An 18,137-nucleotide genomic window follows, 5' to 3' on the forward strand; every position below is an offset into this window, starting at 1 on the left:
CAACTTGTCTGTTCCCCTTCCCCCAATTCCCCAGCGCTGTTCCCCTCCCCGCAATTCCCCAATAAAAAAAAAAAAATCTTTAAAAAAAAATTTTTTTTTAATTAGTTTCAGGTGTACAAAACAATGCAATAGCTATACTTTTCACCCCTCACAAAGTGATAATCTCCCTCCCCCAACCCATCCCCCCCACCCCCGTTATCATACATATCTATTACAATTCCATTGACTCCACTCCCCACACCATACTATGCATCCAGTGATTATATATATATTAAATTACAGTTGACATACATATATTGCCCATTTTTTAAATGTAAGAAAAATTAAAGTTTTGGTAGTTGGTAGTAAAGTTAAAAAACAACGAAAATGGTCAGCCAAGTGGCGCATTGGTTAGGAGTTGGCTTGGGACGCCAGCTCTGAGCAGCAGGGCTCTGGTTCGGATCCCACATTAGGGCCAGTGATGTGCTCCCTCTACAGCTAAGATGGTGAACAACAAACAGCTCGACCTGGAGCTGGACTGCTGTGCGCCACCGTGAGTCGCCGTGAGTTGCCGTGAGCGGCTGTCCAATGGCGGGCAAGTGACTGCCTCAGCCAGGAAAAGCTCAATGATAATACCAACATGGGCCAGTGAAGTGACATCCTCCACAACTAGACTAAAGAACAAAAGGACAGCAATTTCTCTGTTCCTCTTCCCGATTCCCCAATGCTGTTCCCTCCCTCAATTCCCCAATAAAAAAATCTTAAAAAGAAAAAAGCAACGAAAAGCACAGAAACCCATGTGTTTGCATCTTTTCTGAGAATGCATATCTTTTGAACAGAAAGCAAGCAAGGGACAGGCCTTTATTCCTATAAAACTCTTCTAGTCACTTACTTTGCTTTGCTTCCGGTCCAAGTAAAACTGGTGCTGACTAATTGCCATTACCCAGATGGACTTGATGAGAGAAGAGTTTGCATACCAGGTTTGCACAAAGAGGCCACTTTGCCCAAAGGTTCTTCTTGACACTGAAATCCTGAAAGATTAAGGAAACCACTCTAATTATTTGCCTCTGGCCCAGCCCGGCACAAAATGTACCCAGTCAGTAATGTTGTAACAAAGCATCTTCGTAATTGTTTTTCTGCTGCCACAATCTTGGGCTCACCAGGTTCTGATTTTCTCCTTTTATGACAAAATCAATCATGCCTAGGCAATAATCTTTCTGTAAAACTAGTATATTAAAAAATGCATACATGCACTCAAAAGCAGATAAGAATTAGTCAAATTAGAGGTTGTACACAAACAGCTAAAACCATCACAAGAGGTTGGGAATAAATACGGTAATACTTTAAAGGCAAAGACTTGTGGGATCAGCACCTTCCTCAAGGTGAAAGAGCTAGATCTAGATAGATTTGTCTGGCTCAGACATTATCAGAGAATGAACATAATAACATTGTCTGAAAATATGCAAGTCCAAACCTGGTCCAGAGCACTGCCCATGCATAAATGAGATGAAAAAGAGGATAGGATGAAAGAAAGAAGGGGGAGCAGGTACTGTGTGGGGGGAGGGAGCAAGGGACCGATGTTCTCTGTAGGAATTCAGGTCTTTTTGTCCCCTCTGTTTCCCCCATCCCTCTGACCTCCAAACATCCATAAATGTATCTGAAAAGCAACCACTCAGGCCTGATAAGGAATTCCTCTGAAGAGTTTGGAGAAACTACAATCCTGACTTTAATTAATATCGATATCTTGACAACTGTGTGTGTTTTTTTTTTAAGTGATCAGGAATACCGAACTTTAAAATGAGCAAAGGATGTAAATAAACATTTCTCTAAAAATATATACAAATAGCCAATGAGCACATGAAAAGATGCTCAGCCATCATCAGTCATGAGGAAAATGCGAATCAAAACCAGAATGAGCTACCACTTCACACCAGTGGGATGGCTATTGAAAAAAAAAAACAAAAACCTCAACTAAAAATAACAAGTGTTCAAGAGGATGTGGAGAAAATGGAACCATATACGTTGCTGGTGAGAATATATATGGTAAACTGGTGTGGCTGCCTTGGTAAACCATCTGGAAGCTCTGCCAAAGGCTAAAGAGTTACCACCTCCCCCAGATGTTCCACTCCTAGGTATACACCCAGTAGAAATGAAAACATATGCCCATGCAAAAACTGCACATGAATGTTCACAGCAGCATGATTCATATAGTCATGGGGACCATACAGAAAAAAGGCTGTGATCCTCACCTCCGTGGGTCGTGAACTTCAACAGCAAATTTTTTCTCACGGAAATATAAGTTCTCCAGCTGTTTCCATTGGAATAGCTAATAAATTGAGAAAACACAAAAACCACACAGTTTTAATTAATGCTAATTTTTACTAAATTTAGAAATCAGCTTAATAATCAAATAATCGGGAAGGTGCACTAAGATTAAGTATGAATATGTAATGCAGTCTTCTCACAAATCAACGACAACTCGAAACCATCGTATGCCTTCTTCTGACAGTAATCTTCTTCTCACCAAAAAAATCTTCCTTGAACAATAAAGCGAGGCAACTGTGGGGCACATGTACACTATTTTTCCTCTGACTCAACTCAATAAAAGACTTAGTCAGGAAATCCTCGTAGATTCCAGTAAGCACATGCCTTCTGATCAAAGGTGCTGACTTCATACTTAAATGGAAAGATATTCAAAGAGATGTTTCAATAAGACCACAGATTAAATTTCAAAAGAGTGCAAAGTGAAAGTAAACCGGAACCCCAAGCAGGGGTGCTTCTCCATAGCAGTTTCTCCGCCTACAAGTGTTTTCCTAAAAGCACAGAAATCTAGCTCCAGGAATTGGACAGGGGTGGGTGGGGGGAATGCTAGAGCTGCCCTCTTGGTTTCTGAGCTGGAGCCTCCAGCTTTTGGAAACAGAACTCACGTCCACGTTCCCACAGCCGACATTCTCTGCGGCAGTCAGTGCTATTAGTTTGTTGGGAGAAACAGGCTTTACTACTAGCAATGTGCTTTTGAAAACCACATCATGTGTAAAAAGCAGCTCATTCACAGAACTGAATGTGCCCTGCTGTATTTTCTGGCTCCTGAGTTAGATCTTGTGCTAGCCTGAGCCTCATCTTGTCTCTAAACTTGGACTTTATAACTGAATTCCTCTTCTCCGTCCCTAGTCTTCATGATGAGGGAAATAATAGCACAACAATTTTGTTTCATTATTAGACTTTGGCTGGATTTTTAAAATTTTGTTCAAAGAATCTTAAAAGAGCATTTTAATTACCTAAGTAATAACTTCTCTGCAAAGCACTATCAGCAAAACCATTTCCTGAAGTACAGGAACCAAGATTTTTCACGGACACATAAACCTCATATACAGGAATGGCATGAGTTTAGGGGTCCTGTGTACATGCCACCAGGACACAAAAAGTGTTCAGACTAGATTCCCAACCCAAACATAGTGCAAGGAACCAGCACACACTGAGAACACAGCCCTCCGTTCGAGGTTCAAACATTCCATCGTCTATAACTACAACACTCACCCAGGTTGAAACTTATTAGTGAAAGCTTAAAGCTACATACCGATTTCTTAAAATGTCTGTAGACTTGAGGCTTTCATTTCTTTTAATCCAGAGGTTCCAAAAATGGGACAGAAATGTGAGGGAAAATCCTGAGGTTCCTTCTACCTCCCTCTCCAAGACAGTAGCACTGTGGAGTTCTGAACCGAGTTTCCTAAGACACTGAGGTGTAACTCAGTTTCACAAACTATCCTCCCACGGCTGACACACACACTACTGACTAACATCAGCAACTCTAATCGAGTGACACCTCCCAGCTCCACTCCTTCCTCCGATCAGGGGGAGGAGAGCAAATTTCTCATTGGCAGATTTTCCCAGAAGAGAAACTTATTCTTAAAAGGGGGTACAGTGTGGGTTCAGATACTTCCTAGGAAGTAAGTGGCTTTGAATCCAGGCACCAATTAACCTGCGGTGGTTCAAGAGAGCCATTTCTCCCCCGGTTCACTCACCCTGGACATGAACAGGTTCTACAGGAAGAGCCACAAAGCACTTCAGCCATGTTTTCCTTTGCATCCATTCCCACACACATAAAAACCAGGGCTGGACTTGAAACATGATCTCTGGACACCACCCCCTCTCCTCTTATCACTTACAAACATGACCGACTGGCGCTTTTGCCTCCAATCAGCATGTTCCTGCACTGAGAGCAAACATGCTTCCTGCAAGCAAAAGCCCCACTTAAAGGTGAGGGGCTTCCGCTCATTTAAACAATTTGAAGTCATTAGATGGCAGCTGAGTTTGCAAAAGAAATTAGGAAAACGAGACTGAGACTTTGTGGCTGAAAGGCAAAGCCATTTCCCTACCTGAAATCTTAAAAATTTATGCAAAATGGGATTTCACATATGTGCTTGTAATAGTATGAAAGTGAACTGGAATAGCATGAACTTAATTTGTGACAGCAGTTGCCACTAGCGTGGTGATGGTAGAATGTAGGAGAGGTAAGTGGTACCAAAACACTTCAACAGTACCAGTAATGTTTTATTTCTTTTATTAATAAAAACAAGATGAAGTAAATATGACAAAATATTAGTAATTGTCCATTTAAGTGGTTCTGCAGAGGTAGTATATTTTTGGTACTTCTGTATTTTTAAAAAATTAAAAAGAAACACAAATTTCTCAAATTAAAATAAGTTTACATAAAATGTACATAGGTCTATTTTATACAATTGTGTGATTTCCACCTCCTAACCATTTGAGAGACTTCTATTTTAGACATTTATTATCAATGTGATTCTTATCAATGTTTGAAGTTACTAGGAAAATATTTCTAATTATAGTGGCTCTAGATTTAGCTGGCAGCTAGGAATATGCTAGTTTTCCTTTTGAAATTTCTGTAATCCTTTTTCTATCATGCTTTACATTATTTTGGTAGTTTTGATCTCAGAAAGCCAGGCTGAAACTCTGAAAGTGGGTCTGGAGCTAAGGTGAAGCATTCATTTATTGAAAGGTTGCTCACTGCGGCATTCCTAGGACCCATGACACAGCAGGCAACTAATTCTCATTCCCTTCCTTTTTGCCAGTGTTTTCCTTAAAGGCTAAATATGAACCCCCCCCCCCCTCCACCCCGGTCAAAATCATGCAAAGATTTTAGATCAATGGAAGGAGAAAGGGAAATTGGTCAAAGAAATATCCACCAGGCTGACCTGACTTGTTGGGGCCTCTACATTACAGAAATGGTTTGTCATGTAGTCAGGAATACTCTAAATCACCTGAACTATGAAGGGGTTTAAAGAGATTATTCTGCATTTGAGGAAAGAGATCAAAATTCAAATGTAGAAGGAAGCAAACTATGCTTCACATTTTCTATTATTTGGAGAATACTGGTGCCCATATAGGGTAGGACTGTCACCAGGTATGATGTCTTATAGGATAGGACGAATCTATTATATACACTATTTATGCATGTGTATATAGACAAACATACTTGTAATTTTCATATTAAAATTGAAAACAATATTTTGCCCAAGCCAAATAAGTGATAAAGCTAGTTGTATTTCTTATGAAGGACTCTCAGTCCAGTTCCCTAATTTTATCATGCCTTCATGCAGCCACTTACCAGCAGAAGCGGCTGCCTGGCTCCCACATCTGTCTTTCCCTGAGTAACAGCCAAGTTATTTTGTTGATATACCTGTGTCACTCAGGTGTCCAATGCTGTGAGTTTCAGCCTTTGTGAAAAACTGCTGTATATCTACTGATTTCATCGGTGTTTTCCGGATACACCCTCTAGGTAGGAAATGTGTTCACTGTTCCTGCGTCACAAAGGTCACGGAACAGAAGAGAGGGGTGGGTCAGGAGCACGCCCACAGGCAGATACATGGAGTAAGCTCCCTCCTGTCCGTCTGGGGTACTCGGAAAAGGAATGTGCCCTGGCAGGTACAAAAATGCTCAGGAGGCACACCTGCCATGGGCAGAAGGGATCTCCTGGGTAGTGAGACACCGAGAAAAAGCCTTGGACAGAAAGGATCAAACTGCCTTTTTGAATCTCGACAAATTGAAAGTAGACACCACCCAAAGGTTGAACACTAAGCAAGGACAGGAAAGGCGTCATCAGAGGCTTGGGTGTATTTTTTTGTTTTGTTTTGTTTTTTTTATAATAGCACTTATAATATAGGTTAATCATTTAACTGCAAATTCACCTGGAAATGACTAAACTTGGGATAGTCACAGCTGTAGTGTATGATATTGTATATCAAACAAAGTCTCACACAGGGCAACCCTCTGCTATAACCTGAAGAAAACAAAATCATTTTATCATTGATTTATTATTTTTGTCATTTAAAAAAGTTATGCTTGTTGAATATACTGTTCATGAACCAGCTAGTAGATCTGTTTTGCCTTTTGAAGTACCACAAAAATAGAATTTTGCAGGATTATGGGCTTTGAGAAAGACAAATTGACCTACCTTCTATCCAGCCAGCAGCCATCCTTCTAACAATCAAATATTTATGGGACTGAGATTGAGTTTTCCCAACAACTCTATGGGGAAGTACTACTTTTAGCCCCTTTATACAAAAGAGAAAACTGAGGCTGAGAGGTTTACGTAAATTGGCCAAGGTCACACTCCTGAATTGGGGCAGATCTTGGATTCACAACCAGGTACAACCAGGCCCCGAATACACCAGTGCCTAACCAGAGCCCACCATCTGACCTTTCTCACTTGGGAAGAGTGCTCTATGGATATTTGTAATGTTAACAAGAAAAGAAAAACAGAGGGAAAAAGGAGTAATTCCCAGTTCTACTTCACAGGAAGAAAAAGCAGCAATTTTATGGCAGCCATTTGCAGAAAAGGACTCTGAATACCTCACATTAGCAGCGGTTCTCAACCTTTCACAGGGGTCTCCTAAGACCATCGGAAAACACATATTTTCGATGGTCTTAGGAACCGAGACACCACTCCTCTATCCGTCTCCAGACCCACATGCAGATATGCCCACATACGAGTACCCAGCGACCCCTGTGAAAGGGTTGTTCGACCCCAAAGGGGTTGCGACCCACAGGTTGAGAACCGCTGGACTAGTGGTTCTTGACCAACAATGATTTTGTATCACTCCCCACCCCCAACTACAACCTCAGGACATTTGGAGATGTCTGGAGACATTTTGGGTTATCACACTGGAGGGGAGGGTGCTACCAGCATCTTGTGAGTGTGGGCCAGGGATGCTGTAGAACATCACACCATGCTCAGGATAGAATTATATGGCCCCAAATGTCAATAGTGCAGAGATTGAGAAACCGTAACTCAGAAGATATTTCTGGTGATGTAATTATGCTTTGGTCAGTGGAGTGTGTTGGTGAGGAAGATCAAAGTTTTGCTCTAAAATATTAAATTTTGGAATTCTTTTTTTCTCAACTAGGTAATGCCTTTAGGAGCAAATGGTTGTCCAGATTGTTTTCTAAATGCAAATGTTGCCTACTGGAGGGACTTACAACAACTGATCAGATTAGAAGAGGCCCTGCTAATAGTGTCAGGCATGCTGAACTTTCATAACAAACCTAGATGGTACATGCTCAGGTAGTGAAAATTACTTTTTTAGAAGTGATGTCATAACCTTCCATACAGAAAGCATCACATCTTAAATGCGAGGAGTAAACATTCTAAATATTTTTGGGAAAGTTTAGATGAAGAAATTCTGGGTATCAGGAAATGCATAATATAAAAATCTGACCATCTAAGAGGATGTCATCTCACCCAGATTTCCTCTGTGGCTGAAGCTCTCACCTCCCAGGGCTGGCCTAATGACTTCCTGTCAATACTTCCTGCATCAGGGTGCTCACCATGTGTATTCGGTACAACCAGGGCTGACCTGCTGCTCACAGGTCCCTGCCTGGCTGTTCTGGATGTTTACAGCTGGCATCCCTTCTCACAGGTTGGTACCTAGTCTGGTTCTTAAATATTTTCAATGAAATCCCAAATTTTGAATATAATTCTGTCTTTCCAGATGGATTGTTAGGACCTTGATGACAGGGACTTGGTTTTTTCCTAAAAATGAGACAAAGAATATAAAGTACTAGCTCAGGGCCCCTGCAAACAATTATGGGCTCAATAGGGTTTTTTGGGAAAATATAAAATCATGTACACTGCACTGTCTTGCTAGAAATTGGTTGCTGAAGGTTGAATGAATTAAAACCAAACCAATCTTTAGTGCTAAGTACACACTGAAGAAACCTTTACTGTTTATGCCCCTTCATAGAATAATTTTTCACAATGCTTTAGGTACTATTTGGTTTTCTCTGCTTTTGGACTAGTCAATCCTATTAAAGATCTATCTTTCCTTTTTCTATATGTGACAACAATTCAGCCATTTGGGTAAACGCTTAGAAATACAAGGTAATATTAAATAATGAAACCTAATGGTGTTGTCTCTCCAGAAGGCATTTCTCTACTTCAAACATCACCTTCAGTTTCCACAAGAAATACTCTTACTCTTCAAGTTCTAGCTGTTGTGGTCTCCTTTCAGTTGTTACAACGTGCCTACCTACCTCCTGCCCATCAGCATACACTGTTCTCTGACAAGAACATGCCAACCCATTCTTCACAAGCCTGACTCTTTCTCACCCTTCAGGTCTCAAATAAATGTCACTTTTCTCAGAGAGGGCTTCCCTGAACACACATCCATCTCCATTATTGTCCTGCCATCAGAGACTATAGTTTCCATCAGAGACTATTCAAAATTTATAATTATGTCTTTATTTCTTGCTTACTTGTTCTCATTAACCACCTCCTTAAAACACTTCAAAGGAAACAAACAGTCTGACAATAACTCTTATCACCCTCAGGATCTAATTTTCCTCCTCCCTTTTAGTAACAGAACATCTTGAGTTAAGACTGCCCATGGCCACCTAGAGACAGCACTCCCAAGCCTCCCTTGCAATTAGACTTGGTGACTTTCTGAATAATAAGCCTGCTTGTCTTGGGGTCTTTCCATTTGCCGGCTGGTTTTGAAATGGAAATGGATACTCACCAATGCCCAACCAAATCTCTAAGAGCTCCTTGTCTTAGAAGAACTTCTTAAAATTCTAATTGTGATTAACTATAGGAGGGGGAGAGAAATACTGAAGCTGTCCAGTAAACTTTCTATAAATCAGAGTATTGTGTGAAGGGAAAATATCTACTCAGTGAAAGCATTCACTAACTGATTGGATTCTCACAATAATCTGTGAGGTAGAATAGATAGAATTATTTGAATTTGACCGTTGAGAAAATAAGGCCCAGAAAGGTTGAGTAACAGCTCTAAGTCAGTCAACTGGTAAGCAGGAGTGCAGGACTGGCTCTTATTTCAAATTCAAGCTACAGGATTTGAGTTGCCTTTCCACTAACTCTGCAGAAGGTTTTAACAATCAGATTGATTATTGGTGTGGCTGAGGCTTAATTATGCACTTTACAAACTGGATGGATTGGTTTCCAGTTGACATTTGGTGATTCAACTTTTTCCCCTCCACACCATACTGTCTTTTGTGCTGATGTAGAAAGTGTGACTGGACAGCACATGTTCTCTTCTTCTGTGGTTGACCTTATCTAGTACTTAAGCAGCCATAGAAGTAGCATCCTAATGGAGATCCATGGCGATGTGGTAAGGTGGAAAATGCAAGAAGGGTTAGAAATGATCGAGATGGCTGTACTTAGAAAAACCAGCAAGTCACTCTGAGTTTAAGTGAAATGAACCCTGTACTTTTATGACAAGGAAACAGAAAGATGTTTGTGCTTCTGGCTCTAGGCATTTGTGAATTCCAACAGTTAAGAAAAAATCAGTTAATTGAAGGCTGAGGACCTTTTCTGAGAACCCTGAAATGCCCTGGAGTGATCACAAGATTTCTCTGCTTGTTATAATGCAGAAAGATACTAATCTTGAAAAGCATTTTATCCCACTCCGGTCTTCCTATGACACCTTGACTAGCATGCCATTTTTATTTCTCCATCTCTGACTGGTTCTGGTTTTCCCAGGGGTACAAATCAGTCATGATGTGTACCTTAATCAGCCACTGACCCACTGCGTGCTTCTTTGGAAAAATAGACATTTTTCCTTGAAGGACTGAATGAGCAATAAAAACTTAGAACGAATACAACTCTGCATGTTTTTTTTTTAAAGTAAAACTTCATCCTTTTTAAGTTCAAATGTCCTATGATTTGAAATTCAGTTGATATGACTTCACATTCCATAAGAGTTTGCAATGACACATTTCATGCACAAAGGGAGGATTAAAAAGAAAAACTGCTTATGAACTGAATTTTTAATACCCTGAATTTTTGTGGCTTGTACTCAGAATTTAAAATTTTTCTTTTAATTTGCAACATGCATTAAAGCATTATTGTTCATGAATTGGGAGAAGCAGAGTGCTTATCAGTTTCTGAAAATAGGAATTTGAGTGTGATCTGGTAGATGGAACGTTAGGGCAATGGGTTTGGAGGAATGTTGGGTCCTCTCTATCGAAACAGTGACCCCAGAATATTTCTGATGTCCTTCTTGATTGTCGCTCCCTCACTACCAATGAACAACACCAGTTGTCGGGTGATGACTGTGTATCAGGCAGAGTGCTAAATATAATCTCATTTATTTCTTATAACCACCCTATGCATTTGGTATCATTACATTGTATAGATGAGGAAACTTAGTATAAAGAGAGATTAAACAACATGCCCACGGCTACACAGCAAATAGACATCAGAGACAGGCTTTGGGTAGCTTCCCATATTGTTGCCTGCATCGTTATACCACATGGATTGAAAACAACTTGGCCTCCAGGACTGGCAAAGCCTTATAGACAAAATACATGAAGGGCACTTGCTGGGTGTTCCGGGAGGAAAGACAAACACAGGCCCCAGCATCCTGAGGCTACAACTGATTGACATTATGTGGAAAGGACAGAAGGGCCCAGCCCATGAATCTTGGACTAACCCATTTTCAGAACGGCCTTTTGGCATCAGTCTCTCTTCTCACTGACAAAGCTTCCTCCTTCTGGTCTGTTTGCGGTATAGTTATAACACAGTGGGCATGTGGTTCAAGAGGCTGAACATGTAAAGGCCTCCATTCCAGCCCTTATTTCATTTGTTTGCCAGTTTGACCTTCCTTCATGCCCAGCCATTGGTAGCTTGCTGCATGCACAGGTCCATGCAAATAGCTGAAGAGATCCTCCTTTGATAAGGCTGCGCTCATGGCCCTTTAAATGATGCATGTTTCCATTTGTGCCAACAGCCAGGACTTGTAAAATGTCCTCCCTCCAATTAAACTTTTCAATTGTTTGGAAGGGAAAAATAGAGATATGGAAGCAAAATCGATCAGATTTAATGGAAGAAAGGAGGAGGCAATGGCGGTATAGAGTGGACACCCACTTAAGTAACCAAGAAGAGAAGGCGACACAATGGTAACACAAGATGGCCTATTTATGTTTTTTTTTTTTAACTAGATGGCATGATTTGATAGTGAAATAGGAAAACTCTGCAAACTGATAAAAGGAAGTGGCTTCTGACCCTTGTCTAGACTGTGGAATAAACAAGCACACCCGATTCTGATCAGTGTCAAACAATATTTACCAATTTCTCTGAAACTGTGAATGTAAATAAAGGGCTGTGAGTCATGAGAAACCGAGAGGAAATTAACTGTAATCTTTACTGTGCAGATTCTGATTCACCATTATTTTGGAAGGGAGCCTGGCTGTTTTCAGTGAATACATTTACCTTCTGTGGGAACCTCAGTTTTATTAAGCCACTTTAGCTAAGAAATTACTTGTGAGTCAGCTTAAGTTATATTTTACATGCAGTATTAAAAAAAACCAGCAAGGCACCTGAATGTTATTAAAGTAAAATTCAGGGGAGAAATAAATCACCAAAAATGTTGACATAAATGAGGTCTACCTTAAGAAAACATGATAGGCCATCATTTGATCTTATAAAATAGATAAACTAGGGGTTAGTTGTCTGCCTTGGCTGGAATTCAGCTCTGGCCCACCCTCCACCAATGGAAACAACCATAATAGCCATCGAAAGAGAACTGGTTAAATGAATTATGTATCTCCACATAACAGAATACGAGGCAGCTTTAAAAAGAGTGAAAAGAGATCTGATTATAAGTGGCCTGAAGAAATATGACATGGTATGGAGCAGTGTACATAGTAAGATTTCCTTCTCTCTGTTAAAGCATAGAATACACTGACAGTCTAAACAGCCCATTTCATAGTATTCTCTTGACACTGGTCATCATGGGGGTAGAAATGGGAAATACAAAAGCACTGCCTGCCCTTGTTGACATGTTTCTGTAGTGTTTGCTTTTATTGGTTTCTTTTACAATGAACATTTATAACTTCTGGTAAAAAATATATATATATATAACTGTAAATAAAAACAATTTTGAAAAATATTTGAAAAAAATTACATGGCCCTCATTTCTGACATTATTTATTAGAACTCTGGTCTTAGAAGAAAATTTTCAAGTATTCCTTACTTCAATTGATCTTGGTCACAGGGCTTACAGAGACAAAATTCTATTTGTATGATTACATACATGTTCTCTTACTGCCCCTCACACAGATGGATCTCGGCTGTTAAATGCTTTATTATTTTTATTGATAATTTTGGATAAGCTTCAAAGCCCAACTAGTCAGACCCAGGAGAGCTGGAGAGGCATTAGAAGGGGGCAGTAGTTTTCCCCACAACACCCTTTTGTGTTGTGTGTGTCAGTGTTACAACTATAAAATGGGGAGGAAAGGGGAGTTTTACTTATTCTCTTAACTCAAAGGAAGATTGTGAGCACTGAGTGAAGCCGCAAGGAAACTTAGATGAAGAGTGCGTGGTATGATTGATTACACAGGCCTAACTTAATGAGGAATATGGCTGCTTTTCTAAAACACATTAAAGCAAGAGACAGAGAGACGTGAGAGAAGTTACTTAATGCTGTGATGTCGGGCTGTGATAATGCAGGCAGCCTGGCCATGGTCTGTTATTATAGGCCATTGTTTCACAGCTGTGACTCCTACTGATGGCAGCAGAGCACAGGGAGGGTGGCAAAGCCTCCGAGGGCAGCATGAGTAAACCTTTATGTCATTATAATACTGAGTCGGCCAGGGCAACCAGATGGTTATCTACATGGACTCATTTAGTTCTTACATAGGCAAAAAGGTACAAGCTATTGTACGCTAGTGTTGGGGGTCAAAGGAAACAGCTTCATAATCAAATTTCAAATAGAAAATAATGTAACCTACTAGTTCTGGAAAATCCAAACCCGATAGAGTATGACCCTTTAATAAACAGCACATAACTTATTTTTCTTTACAAAAAGCGAACATATTTAGTGTGGAAAACTGTGAAACAAAGAAAGAATAGCAAGAGTAGTAAAAATAAAGATAACTCCTAACTGTATTACTGAGAGGTAATGGCATCAAAAATTTTGGTTTATGTTTTTACAATTTATTCATCTATTTATCTATCCAATGTAAATATGTATATGTATATATATAAAATTTATAAAACGAATGGCATTGTCCTGTTCATATTGACTTAAAATAAAATATGCACTTGTAAACTATGTTGTGATCACCGTTCTTATAGTTTAATCTTTGTGCATAAATTTATTTCCTTAGACTTATGATCAGACATGGAATTGCGTGTAAAATGGTACATAAATGAGTTCTAAAAAGTATTTTACACCGACCCTGAGTCTTCTCTGAACCCATGGCTTCCCTAACCAAAAGTTCATTGCCTAAGATTGTTCAGTGCCCCTGAAAGTGATATTCTCAGCTCTGGAAGAACTCAAGGTTCCCCTAGGTATCTGAAATGATTCACTTACTTTCCGAGGTTTCACCTTATCTTGTAAATCATACTGGCCAATTCCTTTATAGCTGATTCCAAGCCACCAGGGAAGTCCTTGTTTATCCTGGAAGATGGAAAAGCATGAGAACCAAGACCTAATTGTTAAGTCTTCTAGAGATGCAGTAATATTCACCAATTTCATCCTTTGACAAGTATCAACAGGTCAAAATAAAGCTGCCTTGGTAAACAAAACAGTACTTAAAAACTTAACTTCTTATTAAAATGACTTCTTAGTGATTCTTCAAATAAGATTTATAAGTCAAAACAGACCACTACTATTAATACCCTCAAAAAGGATGAAGCATGACTGTTTTGATTAAACAGCTGAAGAAATAAAATGTAAGTAGTTCAACTGAGAATTAATCTGGAGTACAAAGCCAGTTATCTATTTAAAAAAAAAAGAAAGAAAAAGAAAATGAGCTCTTTGTTCTCTTGATTAGTAACCAGCTACAAAGGTCAAGGAAGTTCCAAAGAACTGCAAAGATGTAAAAACTAGTTCCAAATCCTCATGTTTATAATATACTTAAAGAATATGGGAATACTGAAAAAGTCTTTCAGAGAACTATATGATTCAATGACAGGATATTTGAATAATGACTATGAGGTTCATAAGGGGAGAGGAGAAATTTTTTTTTCATAAATTTATCTTTTAGGTCTTATAAAGCAAAGGATGTATTGACATAGGGAAAGAAAAACTTAGGCTAAAACACATACTCATATGCAAACAGACTAAGAATCAGTAGAAATTAAAGTTGCATTAGTACATATTTTTAGTACAAGATGTCCTCATTATGCAGATATTTAGTATCCAATTCCCCACCATTTTGAATTGCAAACATTGTTGGAACTTGAAAAGTCACTCAAGATTGATCAATTATAAAGTTATTCTTCTTTTAAACAAAACTCACTTCTTAACACTGCTTTATCCTTTGTCATCTCACAATATTTCTTAGTCAATTTCTCCCTGCTTATAAACATCTGAAAATACTACACAAATACATAACATCCTGACTGAAAATTGGTATTGCAAATACTACAAAAATGTGAGGATTTTATTAAGCTGTTGAAATGACATTGGAGAGTGCATGGTTCTCATACAAAGGCACTGTCAAATGAATATCTGGTAGCATTAAAAAGGTAAATAATTGGAAAAGAAAAAAATAAGAAAGAATAGCTAAAGGAACAGGTGGGCCCAAAGAGAATGATTTGAATATCTTAGGGTAATAGAGGCTTTGGGAAAACATATGAACATAGCAAGTGTTTGGCAAAAAATGTGCTTTATAATTGGCTAAAAATGACAAAATATAATCAGGCTTTTATTCTTTATGAAAATCAATCCTATGCTCAATGCTCAAATTTCTAGAGACAATTTACACATGTATGCATTTTGGTTTATGTGGTTTTAGAAAGTTGGTGCTCTTCACTAACTCTTACAAAATAAGATGGGTATTATGAAAGCTTTGCCATTTAAAAGTATTTACCTTTACTGCATAATAATGGACTCCATAAGTTGGTAGAGCTTCTACTATTTTCATATACCTATGGAAAATGAATACATATTATAACCTCTTGTTATGATAGAGGGCCCTTCTGGGAAAAGTGATTTAAACAACACAATTTGTATCTATTTTCTTCATGATAACCACGTCTTTGACTAAAGTAGAAATAAAATAAACCATTCTAGGGAGAATTTTTTTTTAATTTATCAAAATGTTAGGAGGGTGCCAACAAGACTTCAATTTCAAAAAGCTATTGGAAATGTTATTTTCTGCATAGTAAGATTTCTATCGCTTAGAAACATATCGTATGTATTAGACACTCACATTGCAAGTATTTTTTAAACTAAGCACCTAATGATGCAAGCAATGAGAATCAACCTTTGGGTCATGCTCAGAATGAGTAAAAAATAAAGCGAATCCATGTGCTGATTGTGGTAAACTCTTAGAAATATATACTTAACTCTTCAGTCAAACCTCTTAGTGTGAATTTTATTGTATTAAAAGCTGACTTTTAAAAATATGCTCCTCCCACCCTAAATTAAACAATGGTGCCACCATTTGCTATTTTTAATTCAACAAGTATGTCTTGTGTGCCCCTAAGACCTTATGGAGTAGCATAAATTGTGTAAAACTGCCTCTCTGTCTACAAGGGATTGAGGTTCCCATTTAATACAAGTGGATTCATTAATGACATTTTGAAGATCAATTGTTCTGGGCTTAGTAGTCAATAACTTGATAATTTAAAAAAGTAAATGGCCTACATGTAAATGAGTATAAAAGGTTAGGTGAATGTGCCAAGGTCATGCGGCAATTACACTGCACAGCCAAGGTTCTAACAAATTGAGTCAAATGTTACAGTTTAGAGCCTTAACTATCAAGTTAGATAGTCTCTTATTTGGACTCACAACAATAATGATCAGGGAAAATAAAAGAAGTCTGCATTTAAGCAAGAACACTTCATAATATGCTTATTAGCCTAAACTAAAATCCTTCAGGGAAATTATTTTTTATTTAGTTCAGAAAACAGGCACAATGAGTTACAATTCAACTTCAGGACTACTGCTAACATCTAATTTCTGCTTTGAAGGTCACACAGGTGTGCTGTGATAAAAAGGAGGTTGGTGCAGGAGGTAGGGGTACAGGGCAAATCTATATCAGGACAATAGCAATCGCCAAGGCTTTATTTTAGTTCTCACATGCTCTGAGCTATGTTCAGCAGTTTGTTTTTTTTTAAAAAAACTTCTATGGCCATAAAAGTTCTTCTATAATTACTATAGCAATAATGCAACATTAGCTTTTATAATTATAGGATTATAAATTCAGTTTTTATAATTTTAAAAATTTAATGTAGCTTGGGAACTGTTCCTAATAAATGGATGGTACCTCAGTAAGTGTAAAATGCAGACCTTTATCACTATGGCCTTTCCTGGGTAGCACGAAGAAACAGATTATCCAACACCAACACTATGTGTTCCAACCAGAGTAGAGTCACAAACCAGGCCGCCAAACATGGCCTCCAGACAGGCTTTGTTTGGCTCATATAGTATTAAAATTTTCTTAAAATGACTTTGCAATGTTTAAAATGTGATTTAAAAATAGGAAATTCCAGCTTTTCTTGGAAAATGTCAGAAGATCTGGCAACATTGCCCCTGAATTCTGAAGCTGAGTAGCCTTGCCCTTACCCAGGCCAAAAGATCTCCAGTTTTACCACAGTTCCCCATCCCCTCTTGCCCCACCCTTGGCCTACATTTGTTATTTTTGCTACCTGCCTACCACTGATGGCATCTGAATTGACGACACCAATATATGGAATGACCCAAGACATTTTATAATTCATAGTAAGATATTTCTAATCAGATGAGGACTATATACATACAAAGTATGCAACAGAAATCATTTCCGATGACTGCTGCAAACAGAAGACGTTAAAAGTATATGATAGAAAAGACAGTCTGGAAAACATAATCAATAAAGTTGTAAATATTTTTTAGGGGGCCAGATGGACTCAGGTCTTGTTAGGGAGACCACTTCATAGTTGGTGTAGAGGCCTGACCACCGCACTGTATTTCTGAAGCTGATGTTGGATAACATTGTGTGTCAACTATAATTACATATACATATAGTCACCGGACGTGGAGTAGAGATTGGGAATGGAGTCAGTGGAATTGTAATAGATAAGCATGATATGGGGGTGGGAGGGCAGTAGATGGGGGAGGAGGGTTGCTTCTGTGTGAAGGGTGAAAAGGATAACTAATGCATTGTTCTGTACACCTAAAACTAACAAAAATAAAAGTAAAAAAAGTATATCTAAGCAAAAACAAAGAAAGATACTTACTGAACCACAGCTTGACCCCGAGTCAGACCTTTGATTTTCAAATAATGCTCAATTACCCTGTCCTCACTGCAAAACAAGTATGGCAATACATGTTTATATGAGATAGAGCCTTGTTCTAAGATTCTCAGAGGACTACTTGAAAAACTGGAGCAGGAAAGCCTTTACCAACTTCTTAGAGAGAGAGAGGCTGGCTGACTTTTGTGTCTGCAGGACATAGATTCCTGAAGAATACAAACCTCACACATTTGACAACCTTGTCATGATTTTTAAATTTATATTTTATATAATATATTTATATAACATATATTAATATTTTTAAAAACTTAAATTATTAGAAAAAGAAACACAATTTCAATTTATCAAATGAAAAACTGGTATCCTTTGCCATAACTGAATGAAATATAATAAATATAAAATAATGTTAATAAAGAGAGATCAGCAAGTGTTACAT

The 18,137-nt window shown here is 38.4% G+C and overlaps 1 protein-coding gene across 6 annotated transcripts in view; it reads right to left on the reverse strand.

Moving 5' to 3' along the window:
- The window catches only part of FRMD4B (FERM domain containing 4B), a 373,285-nt gene that overhangs the window by 20,683 nt on the left and 334,465 nt on the right, over window positions 1-18,137 (reverse strand). For all 6 annotated transcript variants that reach the window (XM_019661070.1, XM_019661071.1, XM_019661069.1 and 3 more), the window contains 5 exons: window positions 17,687-17,752; window positions 15,334-15,391; window positions 13,830-13,916; window positions 2,229-2,305; window positions 872-1,010 (listed from right to left, as the gene is read on the reverse strand). In XM_019661070.1, the coding sequence (XP_019516615.1) occupies window positions 872-1,010; window positions 2,229-2,305; window positions 13,830-13,916; window positions 15,334-15,391; window positions 17,687-17,752 (427 nt within the window). The remainder of the gene's footprint in view (window positions 1-871; window positions 1,011-2,228; window positions 2,306-13,829; window positions 13,917-15,333; window positions 15,392-17,686; window positions 17,753-18,137) is intronic.

This window comes from Hipposideros armiger, unplaced genomic scaffold, assembly GCF_001890085.2.
Source record: "Hipposideros armiger isolate ML-2016 unplaced genomic scaffold, ASM189008v1 scaffold_334, whole genome shotgun sequence".
NCBI lineage: Eukaryota > Metazoa > Chordata > Mammalia > Chiroptera > Hipposideridae > Hipposideros > Hipposideros armiger.